The 16,330-nt window shown below is 34.0% G+C and overlaps 3 protein-coding genes across 3 annotated transcripts; all 3 read left to right on the forward strand.

The window, feature by feature from the left end:
• The first annotated feature begins 857 nt into the window (after window positions 1-857).
• Window positions 858-3,602, forward strand: LOC106143304 (uncharacterized). Its single transcript, XM_013345351.2, has 4 exons — window positions 858-1,079; window positions 1,737-1,918; window positions 2,959-3,069; window positions 3,374-3,602. The coding sequence occupies exons 1-4, from the start codon at window positions 933-935 to the stop codon at window positions 3,558-3,560; spliced, it is 627 nt and encodes a 208-aa protein (XP_013200805.2). The 5' UTR covers window positions 858-932; the 3' UTR covers window positions 3,561-3,602.
• Window positions 3,603-5,503: 1,901 nt separating this feature from the next.
• On the forward strand, window positions 5,504-10,587 carry LOC106143298 (uncharacterized). Its single transcript, XM_060948632.1, has 6 exons — window positions 5,504-5,539; window positions 6,235-6,277; window positions 6,405-6,535; window positions 7,714-7,931; window positions 8,491-8,601; window positions 10,336-10,587. Exons 1-6 carry the CDS (start codon window positions 5,504-5,506, stop codon window positions 10,544-10,546), a joined length of 750 nt encoding a protein of 249 aa, XP_060804615.1. The 3' UTR covers window positions 10,547-10,587.
• A 489-nt stretch (window positions 10,588-11,076) lies between these two features.
• LOC106143307 (uncharacterized) lies at window positions 11,077-12,884 on the forward strand. Its single transcript, XM_013345354.2, has 4 exons — window positions 11,077-11,220; window positions 11,483-11,700; window positions 12,164-12,274; window positions 12,664-12,884. The coding sequence occupies exons 1-4, from the start codon at window positions 11,077-11,079 to the stop codon at window positions 12,872-12,874; spliced, it is 684 nt and encodes a 227-aa protein (XP_013200808.2). The 3' UTR covers window positions 12,875-12,884.
• The last annotated feature ends 3,446 nt before the right edge of the window (window positions 12,885-16,330 follow it).

A 16,330-nucleotide genomic window follows, 5' to 3' on the forward strand; every position in this document is an offset into this window, starting at 1 on the left:
TTTCACGCAAAAACTACTGAACCGATTACCATGAAATTTGGTATGTAGGTAGCTGAAGACCCAGAATAACACATAGGCTACTTTTTACCCCAGAGTTTCCGCGGGATTGATAGGGTTTCCATGCGGACGAAGTCGCGGGCGGCCTCTAGTAATTTATAAATATTATATTAATACATATATACCATCACGCCTGTCTCCCATTGGGGTAGGCAGAGATTATGGATTTCCAGTTGCTTAGATCCTTACAGTCCTTACGCTTCCTTCATACTTATTAATTTTTTTTTTTTATAGAGACTTAATTCATAATTCAAATTTTCACCAATACCAAAATAACGACACGGTTTTTGTTCTTGTTCAAAAATCGAAAATTCAGTTTAATTTTAGAATTTTGTTTCTATGAACCGTAACAGGAAATTATTATTTTGTTTATTACTCGATGAATTGTGTTTCTGTCCATATACTATGACATTTAAAATCGACTTATAAAATTTAAAATTTTTATATTTAATACAATAGTTTATGTACCCTTTCATAATTTAACTGTAAATTTTCCATTTTTCAAATTTGAATTTTTAATTTTATTTTTCAGTATGTGATTGTTGAAGTGAATAATTTATCAATCCAATTTGAATTCAGTAAAAGAAAATGCGAGGAATTTACCGATAGTGCGTGACCACTTCGTTGCACCAACAGATACTACTATGCTAACGAACCAGTGTTGAACGCATCAACTGACAATGCAATTTTATTCAGAAATAGTTGCATCCTGTCGCTGCATCCGACTTCGTGTCTATCCAATAACGTCAAACACTTTATTATACAACTGATATATATTAGTACAACACTATTTAGATCAGTTTAACACCGTAATATAAGCAAATGACGTTAAGAAGCGTACGTTGTAATCATTCGTATAAGTGCTATATGCTGTCATGTTGTGTATGGTGTATTTTTTCTTGTGTTTGTTGTTGGAAGGTAATGTTGTCAGTTCGAAGAATTTTTGTCCTAATACTAAAACGCCGATAAATTTTATAAGGAAAAGGAGACACCTGGCGTTTCCAGATGGAAGTAACGCAGCGGTGAGTTTTTTAGGTTGTTATGTAACAAGTAAATTTATATAATTGTATGATCTTTTGCGGAAAGCATGAGGTAAAAATAATCTCATGGATTTGCAACATGGTTTTTATGGTGAAACTTATCATACGTGAGATATTTTCAGTTATATACGTGCTGTGTGGTTCCCGGCACCAATAGAAAAAAGAAAAGGACTACTCCATCTCTTTCCCACGGATGTCGTAAAAGGCGACTAAGGGATTGGTTTATAAACTTTGATTTCTTCTTTTAGGCGATGGGCCAGTAGTAACCTGTCACTATTTGAATCTCAATTCTATCAATAAGCCAAACAGCTGAACGAACGTAGCCTTTTAGTCTTTTCAAGACTGTTGGCTCTGTTTACCTTGTAAGGGTTATAGACGTGATGATATGTATGTTAGATTATTTTACTTATAGCACGATAAATAAATAAATGTAAACGGGACAAATTACACATATTGAGTTAGCCTTGAATTAAGTGCGAGACTTGTGTAACGAGATACAAACTCAACGATACTATATTATAATAAATACTTATATAGATAAACATCCAAGACCCAGGCCAATCTGAAAAAGTTTTATTCTCATCACTTGCAATAATTCTTGAATACTGCTAAACATTGCAAACTTGACTATCATTTCAGATAACTATATCAGGGGCAAAGTCGTTTCTAACTCACGCTCCATCCGGGTGGATGATGACCACAGATCTGGATGTTCTGTATCCACTTCCGGACCAGAAGTTTGTTGTGGCTCACTCCAGGAGGAAGCTGCATCACCGTCAGAAAAGACATCTCTGGAAGACTTTGCAGACTGCATTAGATTTGTAAGAAATTTAGATAATTCATAGACTTGAGGAGTTTCTTGTTGTCGTTTGTCCCAGTTGAATGCTTGGTAGATGTTTAGAGATACATACATATAATCACGTCTATATATCCCTTGCGGGGTAGACAGAGCCAATAGTCTTGAAGTGGCTGATAGGCCACGTTCAGCTGATTGGTTTTATGATAGAATTGAATTTAGTGACAGGTGACTACTGAGTCGCCTAAAAGCCAAGTTTATAAGCCTATTCCTTAGTCGCCTTTTAAGAAATCTATGGTAATCTCCCATAAATAACAAGATATGGCAATTCTTATATTATTTTCGGATAATATTGAAGAAAAAATTTGTTTTGTCTTCCAAGGTTTATCCAGTTAGGCATGACTTTTTGTAACAGAGAATATGATCTGGTTCGAACGCAGCCCAATGGGTGAAGAATCTAGACATTCATTCATAGTTATTAAATTAAAAATATTTTATTTGAGCGTCTGTGTAGATTACCATATGATTAAAGAAATAAAATTCGATTACATAGAAGAAGACAATATTGATTATAACATACATATGATCTATATCCCTTGTGGGGTAGACAGAGCCAACAGTCTTGAAAAGACTGAAAGGCCACTCTCAGCTATTTGGTTTAATGATAGAATTGAGATTCAAATAGTGACAGGTTGCTAGCCCATTGATTATAAACTTCATATACTCGTAACTCGTAAGGACAAAAGCACAAATGACTTGTGCCTTGAAAATGCAAACTGTGTTGTAGACAATGTGTATTCGTCCATGATTTAGATTTAAGAGATCTATATTTGTACATTGACGTCCGATGAAAATGCTGCAGTGTAGTTTGTTCCGCCGCTTCTTCTACACATGCGCTTTGGAAGCGGTAGTAGTTATAATTAGATTTAAGTGATGTGACGTCAATAAGTGATACCTTGTATCCAATTTTGAAAATAAATCTATTCTATTCTATTCCATTCTGTTCTTTGAAAATAATTGTCTGTGTGTTTGGCAATAAAATAATGATAAATTATTTAATTTCAGTCATAATTACAATGGACGCGCTTGCATCTTAAAAAGTATATGTGAGGCGAAGCAACATTTAGCACCGCCTGGCAAATCTTTGGTCCATGACATGCTGCGAGCTGTATTTACGTAAGTTGCTGGCTACATTTACAAAGTTAGCTTTAAAAACTGCATTACGTTAGTCAACATATATAGTCACGTCTGTATCCCTAACGGGTTAGACAGAGTTGTCAGTCTTGATAAGACTAATAGGCCTCGTATACCTAGCTGTTTGGCTTACTGATAGAATTGAGATTAAAGTGACAGGATGTCGTAAGAGGCGACTAAGGGATAGGCTTGTAAACTGTTGGCTCTGTCTACCCTGCAAGGGATATAGACATGATTATATGTATGTATGCCTTCTTGTACCTCTTACTTAATATACTTGTTTCAGTTCACCATCGTTTGAAGAAGAATTCAGAGAAGAAGTGAAAGATTCCTATTCGGAGTTACTCGATCCGAATTTCTGTGATGCCTTCTACGAATGCCCCATATCATTCGTACAGATGATGTTAGCATTCAATCATCCAAGTAAATCTCCTAATATTGTGTCTAGAGAACATAGTTTTAATTATTTTTGATAATTAATAGATAGTTTAATTAAAATTTTAGTCAATTTTTTTTTATGGGTTTATTCATTTGCGTAGTCGTCTTTCTCAATTATTAAAAATAACTATTATAAGCTCTTAATGGTAATTCACTTTTTTTGATGATGCCTCAGATTTACTATTGACCATAATTATATTCATTCATTCATTCATATAGTCACGTTGCGGGGTAGACAGAGCCAACAGTCTTGAAGAGACTGATAAGCCACGTTCAGCTATTTGCCTTTATGATAGAATCGAGATTCAAATAGTGACTGGTTGCTAGCCCATCGCCTAAAATAAGAATCCCAAGTTCCTCTCAATTCAATTCTTCTTCAATCTCTTAGTCGCCTCTTATGACATCCATGGGAAATGAGATGTAGTGCTCCTATTTTTTATTATATTGGTACCGGGAACTATCCGTCCCAATATCCTTCTGTGAATTAAACGAAAAATCTTATCACGAGTCAAAGAATTCTGCATGATCTCTGGAATAAGAACAGCACCATGATAATGTAAATGTAATGATTGTTTTTGTTTGTTTTTAATATTTTTATTTAACACAGTTAAAAGAAATAGTACATATTTATAAAAAGTCACGTAGTTATTGAATAGTTATAAAATAAATGTCTGTTTCATCGTTAAATTAAATTTGGTGTCATTGTGTTGTTTGTCCTTCACCAGCTACTTTGATTCTTCATGTCTTTATTAAATTTTATATACATAGGTAATAACCCAAATGATACATTATTGTTTTCGTTAAAAATTTCTTCTGGAGGTTTTGTTATAATTTATACTAATATAGTGCCGTGTGGTTCCCGGCACCAATACAAAAAAGAATAGGACCACTCCATCTCTTTCCCATGGATGTCGTAAAAGGCGACTAAGGGATAGGCTTACAAACTTGGGATTCTTTTTTAGGCGATGGGCTAGCAACCTGTCACTAGTTGAATCTCAATTCTATCGTTAAGCCAAATAGCTGAACGTGGCCATTCAGTCTTTTCAAGACTGTTGGCTCTGTCTACCCCGCAAGGGATATAGACGTGACGGTATGTATGTATGTATGTATGTTATACTAATAATTGGTTTATGTCAGAAAAATCCTTCATTTTTACAACTGATTTTAGTGCCGTGTGATTCCCGGCACCAATACAAAAAAAGAATAGGACCACTCCATCTGTTTCCCATGGATGTCGTAAAAGGCGACTAAGGGATAGGCTTACAAGCTTGGGATTGTTTTTTAGGCAATGGGCTAGCACCCTGTCACTAGTTGAATCTCAATTCTATCTATTGGCTCTGTCTACCCCGCAAGGGATATAGACGTGACCATATGTATGTATGTATGTTTGAGTTAAGTGCATTCGCCAGACAATCCTTTTGAGAAAAGAACAGTCGCCATTTAAGTTAACACCGGTGACAAATCCTGGAAATTACTATGATCTAGATTTTCAGACGTTTCTGACTGATTGCTAGGATTAGTTTTGTTCTTGTTTATTTTTATTGATCTGAGTGTGACAAGTTATTAAGTGACACTTTATAACTTAACTAGTGCCATTGCATACATACCTATAGTCACGTCTAACCCTTGCGGGGTAGACAGAGCTAACAGTCTTAAAAAGACTGAAAGGCCATGTTCAGTTGTATGGCTTCATGATGGAATTGAGATTCAAAAAGTGACAGGTTGCTAGCCCATCGCCTACAAGAGGAATCCCAAGTTTATAACCCTATACCTTAGTCGCCTTTTACGACATCCGTGGGAAATATATGGAGTGAATCTATTATAAAGTTCCGGAAACCAAACGGCACATGCCTGACTTGCATCCTTCATGGAAATTAACTTTTGCTTAGAAAATATCCAGACATTTATAAACCTTACGGAGTAGACAGAGCCCATGGTCTCAAGACTCGCTGGTCACTTTCAGTTGTTCAGCTAAATGATGGTTGACATTTTGAGAATACAAATTCAGTGGCAGGTTGCTAGCACATCACCCAAAAGTTTAAAAACGAATAGACCAAAGAGTGATAGAATAGATTTGTTTTCAAAATTGGATACAAGGTATCACTTATTGACGTCACATCACTTAAATCTAATTATAACTACTACCTTCTAAATCGCATGTGTAAAAGAAGCGGCGGAACAACAAGTAGTTAAGTTACACGATGTGATGTGAAATTTTCTTTAAAATGTTGCTTACATTTGGCACGCTTGTTCTCTAACAGGTATTAATTGATAATTTTATACATACATACATATAATCTCGTCCATGTGGACCCTTGCGGGGCAGACAGAGCCAACATTCTTGAAAAGACTGCTAAGCCACGTTTACCTGTTTGGCTTAATGATAGAATTTCGATTAGTAAAAGTGACAGGTTGATAATTTTAAACGTTTACATCTCACAATTTTTTGTCAGCTTAAATGCAGAACTGTATGTTTCTCATACGTTTTAAGAGACCAAATTGTTCTTCTATCTAAAACCATTTGAAAATTCGGCGAAATTGTATGACTGTCTGATCTATACTTTTTTAAATACTTTGGTCAGGCGTGATCATGCAATTTATAGTGTTAATTCCGTCAGCCTACATTTAAGACCAGACTGTCCACGTTTTCTTCGAATGACTTACCAATTTGTGTCATTTAGCACACACGCCTGAACTGGTTGATGCTAGTGTGGAAAGCGCAAGAAATTTCTCTATAGTAATGTCTCAGTCAGTAAGTATCCGTTCTTTGAAAGAAAACGCGATTGAATTTTAAAATTCATTAACATTGTTCGACGAAAAACGATAATCTTCAAATCTTCGGATAGTATTTATAAATGTATGTAATATGTTTGTTCTAGATTTTCATAAATTATGGACGTTATTTTTTATATTTAGCTATGTAGGTTCATATTTAGCCAGTGATGATGAAACCAAAATTTTATCGAGAAAAAGGCGTTATGTCACATTTCCTGAAGGTTCAAGTTTCTCGGTGAGTACTTTTGAATTACATTTAACTAAATCTTCAAAGACTAGCATTGACTAGTTGTCAAGAAATGTTTTAATTATAATATTGTATATTTTGATTGAAATCAATGTTTAGGGAATCACAATTTATTTAGGAATTAAATGCTAAATGTATTTGTTTCTGGCAAATTTGACAATTTGAGAATGAAACCAAATAAGTATTTGTATAAGTTTATCGGTGTTAAAATTTTGAAGGATCATTAAAACCATTCAAAAAGTTTCCAAGTCGATAATAGCTTTACATTTTTCCGACAATTGTTGACTTTAGCTCCCAAAATTTAATGCTTGTTTTGTGAATTTTAGCTTCCTATTAGAATAGAATAGAATAGATTTATTTTCATAATTGGATACAAGGTATCACTTATTGACGTCACATAACTTAAATCTAATAATAATTAGGTACTACCGCTTCCAAAGCGCATGTGTACAAGAAGCGGCGGAACAAACTACACTGCAGCATTTTCATCGGACGTCAATTTACAAATATAGATCTCTTAAATCTAAATCGTGGACGAATGCACATTGTCTACATTAAAAAACATGAATGAATGTAGAACTAATATTCAATCAACTCATTGATGATAGAATATTAAGCCAGCACGCCAATTACTTACTAAAAGTGCATTTCGATGTTTCTATTTATTGTCTGGATAACATAATAATATGACATACAACCGCCGAGCTTGCATGAAGAGTTGCAGTTATGAATGTGGATGAAGCGAAGGAAGTATGCGGAGATCGTGGCATGTGGAAAGATGTCGTCTCTGCTTACCCCTCCGGGAAAGAGGCGTGATTTTATGTATGTATGTATGTATGTATAACTGTGAAATTCGAAATAATGAATTCATATTAATCTCATACTCTTTCATACACATTGTGTGCCGTGTGGTTCCCGGCACCAATGAAAAAAAGAATAGAACCACTCCATCTCTTTCCCATGTATGTCGTTAAAGGCGACTAAGGGATAGTCTTACAAACTTGGGAGTCTTTAGGCGATGGGTTAGCAACCTGTCACAATTTGAATCTCAATTATATCATTAAGCCAAATACATAGCTGAACGCGGCCATTCAGTCTTTTCAAGTCTGTCTGTCTACCCCGCAAAGGATATAGACGTGACCATATGTATGTATTAAAATTTCCAGGCAGCTGGTTGCATGACAGTGGGTGTGATTGGTCAGCCTGCGCCTTCCACAGCCCCCGGCACTTTCACCTTCGGCCTCAACTGGGGTATAGCATATGAGCTCCCCAATGCAACCGAGACCTTGATGTTCTACCACAAGAAGTACCGGCTGAAGAAGCCAGCTACTCAGAGGAGGAACAGGAGGGATTTGTACCAGAAAGTTGAAGTTGTTTTAGATAGGTTTGTCAAATTTTTAGACTTTAATTTGTGGTGAATGAAACATTGCGTGTGGTTCCCGGCACCAATACAAAAAAAGAATAGAACCACTCCGTCTCTTTCCCATGGATGTCGTAATAGGCCACAAAGGGATAAGCTTACAAACTTGGGATTCTTTTTTAGGCGATGGGCTAGCAACCTGTCGCTATTTGAATCTGAACGTGGCCATTCAGTTTTTTCAAGACGATTTGCTCTGTCTACCTCACAAAATCGATATTGCACAGAAATTTGTTACCATCATATGTTTGTTTTTGAAATTTCCCACAAGAGCTTAATCTAATTACAATATTTATAATAAATGTCATAGATGTCGTAAAAGGCGACTTAGGGATAGGCTTATAACCTGGTGAATTTTTTAAGGTAATGGGCTAGCAACCTATCACTATTTGAATCTCAATTCTATCATTAAGCCAAACAGATGAACTTGGCCTGTCAGTCTTTTCAAGACTTTTGGCTTTGTTTACCCCGCAACCCTTATAGACATGATTATATGTATATACCTAAATTATAATACAAATTTCAGCATGGGGTACAATGGCCGAGAATGCATATTGAAGACATTGTGTGAAACGACGCAGCGTCTCGTCCCGCATGGGGATAACATGATGGAGGAAATGTTCAGGACTTTATTCACGTGAGATTCATTTAATTAGTGTTATTTCTTTCAAGTGCCGTGTGGTTACCGGCGCCAATAGAAAAAAAATAAAATAAGACCACTCAATCTCTTTCCCATGGATGTCGTAAAAGTCGACTAAGGGATTAGGCTTTTAAACTTGGGATTCTTCTTTTAGGCGATGGACTTGTCACTATTTGAATCTCAATTCTATCATTAAGTCAAAAAGCTGAACGTGGCCTATCAGTCTTTTCAATACTGCTGGTTCTGTCTACCCCGCAAGGGATATAGACGTGCCTATATGTATGTATTTTTGTGATCCAATTGACTTGTAGTTTTGTCTGTATGTAAGTAAGTAAGTAAATGCTTAATTGTTCACTAAAGGAATACATCCTACTACTATTATAAAGGCGAAAGTTTGTATGGATGTTTGTTACTCTTTCACGCAAAAACTACTGAACCGATTACCATGAAATTTAGTATGTAGGTAGCTGAAGACCCAGAATAACACATAGGCTACTTTTTATCCCAGAGTTCCCGCGGGATTGATAGGGTTTCCATGCGGACGAAGTCACGGGCGGCCTCTAGTTACAAATAAAAACAGTACAGTACAAAGGCGGGCTTATTCCTAAGTGGGATCTTTTTCAGCCAACCTGACAATAAGAGGATCATACATACATACATACATATGGTCACGTCTATATCCCTTGCGGGGTAGACAGAGCCAACAGTCGAAAAGACTGAATGGCCACGTTCAGCTATTTGGCTTAATGATAGAATTGAGATTCAAATAGTGACAGGTTGTTAGCCCATCGCCAAAAAAAGAATCCCAAGTTTGTAAGCTTATCCCTTAGTCGCATTTTACGACATCCATGGGAAAGAGATGGAGTGGTCCTATTCTTTATTGTATTGGTGCCGGGAACCACACGGCAGTATAAGAGGATCATAAACAAAATTGAGGCAAGGGTAAACAACAGTTCTGTATGTAGTTCAGTGTTTGCTGCGTGGTCGTTTTGCTTTGAAAAAAGTTACAATCCCATAGTGTGTAGCGGCCTTAGGCATAAATTATTTTAAAAAACGAACCTCTGATGTTTCAGCCATTGGCTAAGCATGGAGCCGAGAGAGACAGTAAATGATTTTAAACACATATCTAACTCGATAGATGTTTAAAAAAACTAAACTACAGCTTCGCATTTGCTGCTAATTAAAAGTGCTGAAGTAGAAAAACTAAGAGTCTAACGAGATCGTTAAAACTGTTACGCTGTTTTTTTTTGTCACAAAACGTATTCGGTTATACTAAAATGTGTGACTAACTTTGTAACTGAAATAATTTGGATGGTAAAATTGTAACTTAAAAATTTGTTTAACTTTTGGTCAAATGGTTCCTTACTGATTCTTATATAATGTTTTAAATTTAAAATATAGTCACGTCTTTTCAAATCGTCAATAATGAGCATAGGCTCCTAATAAATGGCTATAACAAAAAGACAAGGACGGATAAACTGACATGTAGGTTACTCTTTTAATTTGGTAAAAGAGTTTTTTTGACACTTGTTTCTAGTACCCTAAAATAGAGAGTAACTTTATTTTTTTTATTCTTTTTTTTTTATAAAAAACCCACCTTTCGTAGCCTATTTTGTGTCCCATTACTCCCCTTTCTGCCTCCATAAGCCTCTATCTGAAGCATAGTTTTGTAAAAAAAAAAACTATGTCACCCCACCTATGAATCATAAAATATGTATGTACTGCTTACAGGTTACCCATGAGCAAAGTTTTACCAGAGGAGCCTTTGGAGCATGCGATATACGATGCTGCTCATCGTTTAGGCGTTCTGATGGAAAGCTGCGATGTCTACAAATGTCCCCTGTCTTTGGTTGACTGGGCCCAAGGATATTACAATGCACCGGCCCCAAAGTTGGACACTTTAACACACCCTTGGGCTTTATTCAGTAGTAGTTTTAATTGATTTTGCCGTATTAGATAGATTAATAAATGTATTAAAGGTTATTGTTGTTTGGCTTTCTAAACAGTTTTCTTGGCAACTCATCGCCAAAAAAAGAACTCTTGATTGACTTTTACTATTTTCGCGGGAAGAGAAACAGCTGGTGCGTGCTGTGTTTATTCCTCACCATTGTTTGGATCATTATGGGAGTTAACTAGGTCAACAAAGAAAAATACCTTTTTATTTTGTAAATTGACGTATTTATTTAACTCTAAGACAACTTTGTACAAAAAGTTTAGTCTTAAATCACTGAAGATTACAGTTTCAGCTCTATTATTCTACGGAAGACGTACTAATTTGTACCTTTTAGCGTACACACATCAAATGGTTTAAATAAGTGCAAATAGGAAAATTCTTTTTTGCTAACATTCTTTTCTGCTATTTTAATATTGTCACCTCAGTATTCAGCTAGATCTTATAAAAATAAGACCTGAATATAAATAACAAAAGAAGTTTGGTGATAATAAGTTTAAAATACTCGGATTTAAATTAAAATGTCTTTATTGAAGTTGTGTATTACATGGCTAACATTTATTATACTTTGGTGTGTAGTGTTATCTTTGGCCACAGAAAGTAGAACAAAGACTTTGTCTAGAAAAAAGCGATATGTGACATTCCCTGAGGGTTCAAGTTTCTCTGTAAGTGATGTTTAATTAATTACTTTTAATTTTAGTTTTAGTTTTTAGTTTAATACTTGGTTTGCAACTTTCATTATTTTGTTTTATACGTATTTCAGTTTTCAAAACCAGTAAGAAGCATTTATAAATTATGATTTTGATTGCTTAAACTTGACTCACACAATTCTGGATCGTGGAAATCGGCGGACCATGAACTCTTCTCCGGAGACCTCATCTCTCACGACAGATAATAATATTTTTTTTTAATTGACCCTTTTTTCAGACTGCTATATGTATGACTGTGGGTCTCATTGGTCAACCAGCTCCTCGAAACTTTCCGGGAACCTTCGTTTTTGCCCTGAACTGGGGAGTGGCGTATGACCTTCCAAATGCGACAGATACTATCATGTATTACCATAATAAATATAGACTGAAGAAACCGGTAGCCAAAAGGAGAAATCGCAGAGAATTGTATCGTAAAATTGAAACTATATTGGATAAGTATGACTCTAGTTTGTACATACATACATACATGAAATCACACCTTTTTCCCGGAGGGGTAGGCAGAGACTACATCTTTCCACTTGCCACACTACATATTTCTTTCGCTTCATCCACATTTATAACTCTCTTCGTGTACCCTTGACCTGACCAGTCCCTCTATCTTATTCATGTGGATGTCGTCAAAAACGCTTAGGGAAATAAGCACTTTCATCTTATGTAGCAGTAATTCCATAATTCAAGTTGGGTTTGCCGTATTCAAAAACCGCTTCTTGTAAGTACTGACTCATTTCCGAGTCTTGGCCATAGATGACTGCAACGAACACTAACGAGGATTTTGAGGAGGAGAGAATGTTTTCACAACACAAGTTCTAAAGTAAATAAACAATCTTTAAATTTTTAATGGCACATATGAGCCTTAAGCGCTTGAATACGTATAATAGTCATATTTTAATATTTTCAGCATGGGCTACAATGGCAGGGAATGTATTTTGAAGACACTCTGTGAAACCACTCAACGCATTGTTCCTCATGGGGATAATATGATGGAGGAAATGTTCAGGACTTTATTCACGTGAGTTCTTCGACCTTAACATAATACTATATTATTAACTAATGAAATAAAGGACGAGGTTTATCAAGAAACTTAAATTCAGGACATATTTTGATGAATTTGGACAGAGAGGTTCTCGTAGAATAAATCCTCAGAATAAAGTTACGCTAAAATTATTTAATTCTGTATATTTGTTTGTATGTAGTATCTTTACTGCGCAGAATTTTACTGAAATTTAAAAATTTTCGCGAACCAAGTTTCTGAGTTTCTGTGAAGGTCTGAGGTTTTTGTTTGAGTCAACAGTGACTCTATATTTTTATTATTTACCATCTAGGCTTGACGCAATCGTGAAATGAAAAAAAAAAACAACATTTACTAATAATAATATCACTATTATTTAATCATTTCAGGTTACCCATGAGTAAAATACTAACAGAAGAGCCTGTAGAACACTCAATATACGATGCTGCTCATCGCTTAGGCGTCCTGTTGGAGAGCTGCGACGCTTTCAAATGTCCGCTTTCATTGGTTGACTGGGCTCAAGGATACTATAACGCGCAGGCCCCAATGTCGTACCCTGGGCGACACCCGTTGTCAATGTTTAGCAGTAACTTTTTTTGAGTTTATATATTCAGTTATGGTACACATATAAATAGATTTCTAGTTGATTGATATTGTTTTCCTGAGCTACGGGTGAACTGTGGTATTTTGTATTTGTTTATTGTTATTATATAATTATTATAAGGAGCATTATTTATTAAAAATTTTTAGGGCAACTTATATTGATTTGATAATGGCAACATATGCAGATTTTCATCCACATATCAGGTCTTTAAATTCTGCTTAAAATATTTATATTTCTTATAATGGGTAAAAGTGTTGATAAATGAAACTCGTTTTTATTATTAACGCATAACATTTAATATTTATAGTTCATATTTATAATACATTTCAATATTAGCAGTAAGAAGTCATGAGTGTATTCATAGTACGTGGTAGTGCTGATGTCTTGATTTTAATTAATTTAACATTACAAAATGGGACTTAATACATAACATATTCACTATATTATCCATTAGGTATAAGTATTATTTTGCGTTCCTTACACTAACCATTTATCTATTTATAAATAATAATTGCTTACGCCTACGTATTTATTATACAATTTCATATTTCATTATATTATTGAGCTATCTTAGAACTTATCGTACGTAAATTATTTATATATATGTTTATAGCATAGTGCATTGAACCTTATTATACTCAGTGGCAATGACCTTACTTTGTCAAATGTACGATATAAATTATGTCAAACGAATTATTGTTGGTTGTTGCCCCTATAATATTTTTATGACTATTGAACATGTTTCATAGAAGTCTATTATTGTATTTATGTAATATAAGGTACCTTACGTTAAAATAAATTAGGAATTCACTCTCTTTACTATCTAAACTATATTTTGTATCCTTAGTGTGGTGTTCGTTTGCAAATGTCATTTTCACCAGTTAGTTTGTACGTGTAAAAATTGTAAATTCTTGTAGGTTACCCAAAAAAAAAAAGAATAACAAATTAAAAAAATACAAAATTTATAAAAAGCCTTATGAGAAATTTGAAAATTGAACTCCTACCAACTATCATTTCTTACATCAAATATTATATCACTTATTATATTTGTATTCTTTTTTTTACGGCTCGAAAATTTTCTTCATGGCATGATCGTAATACCATTAAAATAATTATTTGAATCTTCAATTGTTACACATCAAACACCGTTACTCGTGACTAGAAAGGTGAAAAACAACATCATAAATAACTGAAAATCCATATAACTAGTAGAGGACATTCATTAACATTAAGAGACCAAAATTTCAAACATACATCCCTAACCTATGCCGCAGCGACAGTAATCAAAATTATTTAATAACAATTAACTTCATAATCATAAAATTGGAACTTACATATTAATACAACAATTGCTTTTTATCCAATTATCCAACCAAATGAATGATTAAATCACTCAAAAACTAACACAACTCATTCAAATTCATACAATCCAAACAGTGATTTCAATGACAACTTAGATTTAAATACTAATAAAATAAGGCACACAGAAAGTCTAGAACAAATTATCAGTAAGAGGAAAACAAATATTGATAAAAGAAACATAGTTATGCGAGTTCCACGCATTCAACAAATAAGAATTTTGAGAAATGATTTGTACAAAATGATTTGACTAAATCCCTCAAAAGATTTTACAGAGCGATTAAGGCGTGTACATATCGTGAAACCAATGAACATAAACGTGTTTTAGGTTCCCGTTTCTATTTCGAATTTAGTTGGAATTACTGGGACGATTTGCCAATAGGTTGCTTGCTGAAAAGCGGGAAATTAACGGCCAATAAAAGCTTTTATACAGCTATTTGGATCAAAATTTCGCATATAACTCGGAAATTATGCCGTGATAGTAAAACAGATTAGTAGTCATTAAGAGGTACCTATGATCAGAGTATTTCCTTATAAATGATATTATAACTTAACACCTCCTACTATTAAGATGTTATTAGATCCACGTGTTCGTTTTACCTTCCTTATTACTGTGTTTTTTTTTAATTGTCATTTTGTTTCTCACTCAAGTTATCCTCAAAGATACTGCCACATCAAGGAACGACACGTCGTACGCACCTCCTGATGTGGCACCTCGTGATGGTGAACAGCTCAAGATCTACGTGCCTGGTCAATACCAGATACCATTCGATTAGTCTGATGATTATACATTTATAATATACATGTATATATATTATACATTTATAATCATCAGACTAATCGAAATATCAGGTGATTCAAGCCTGAAATGATTTACAATTATTATAAAAAAAAATTAACTTAATCTCGAATAGTTTGATCGAAAATCCGTGCTTCGGAAGCGATGTTAGTTTAATTGTTGAATTTTAATATCACAACGGAAATGATTTGGACTTTATAATTTTTTTTAAACAGATTTCGGCAAAATTAACATGTGCGCATTTTTAACTGCCTTATTTGAGGAATGGGTTTACTTCATACATACACGCCTTATAATTTAAAATACATAACATGCATTGACAATTAATTGTCATAAAAATAGTATTAAGTATAGTGCAAAAGTGGGTTTATTATTCAGTATATATGTACATCTAATCGTGTTGGAAGCTCAACGCAAATTTCGTGTGGTTTCGACTACCTAAGTACACATTTATTCTATTTTTTTTTTATATATTAATGAGTAAATATTAAAATACAAAAAATAAATAAAAAGAGATCTGAGCATAAATTAAACATTATAATTGAAATTAATTTCAAAGGAATATTTACATAATTTAACAAAAATATCAATAGAAATCATAGTGATAGTACTACTAACAGGTAAGAGTTGCAAAAATAGTAAAAACAAAAAAGAGAATGGAAAAATTACTTACGTCACTTTGGAAGACGTTTGATTAAACATGCAAGTACGCCTAACTTACGTAGATATTTATATGTTAAAGAGTATTTATATATGTGAATATGGATGATAGAATAATAATTTTAATAAAATAAACGAAACCGTGCTGAAAAGCAAGTATAAGGTGTATTGAAGAAATCACTATGACGAAATTCTAGATTTCGAACAACCTAATTATAAAGCGTTGTGGATTTTTCTGTTAATACTGACTTCCTTTCAAAAGTAAATATTAAATTTACAAGTATAATAATTATATTTACCGAAATAAATATTAGAAACTGACTGACAAGAAACCCGAATAGAATTTTTATTACTGATGATGTTATGAAAACAATGAGATCTTAAAAGAACAAATAAGGCCTTAACATTTAAACAGCGGAGCATGCGTTCTGTCGTCGATATATACGAGTACATTTGAGTATTCATATCCATGATATTAAAAAGATAAGTTTCAGTAGAATTAGCTGTCGAAATAAAAATATTACTAATACCAACTTGCATGTATATTATTAAATTGATAAATGTGACTTACTGAAAAACGCCCAAGAAACCAATATAAATGTAGAGCTATTCTATTGGATGACTTTTCAAATTA

This window comes from Amyelois transitella, chromosome 16 (assembly GCF_032362555.1).
Source record: "Amyelois transitella isolate CPQ chromosome 16, ilAmyTran1.1, whole genome shotgun sequence".
NCBI classification, from domain to species: domain Eukaryota; kingdom Metazoa; phylum Arthropoda; class Insecta; order Lepidoptera; family Pyralidae; genus Amyelois; species Amyelois transitella.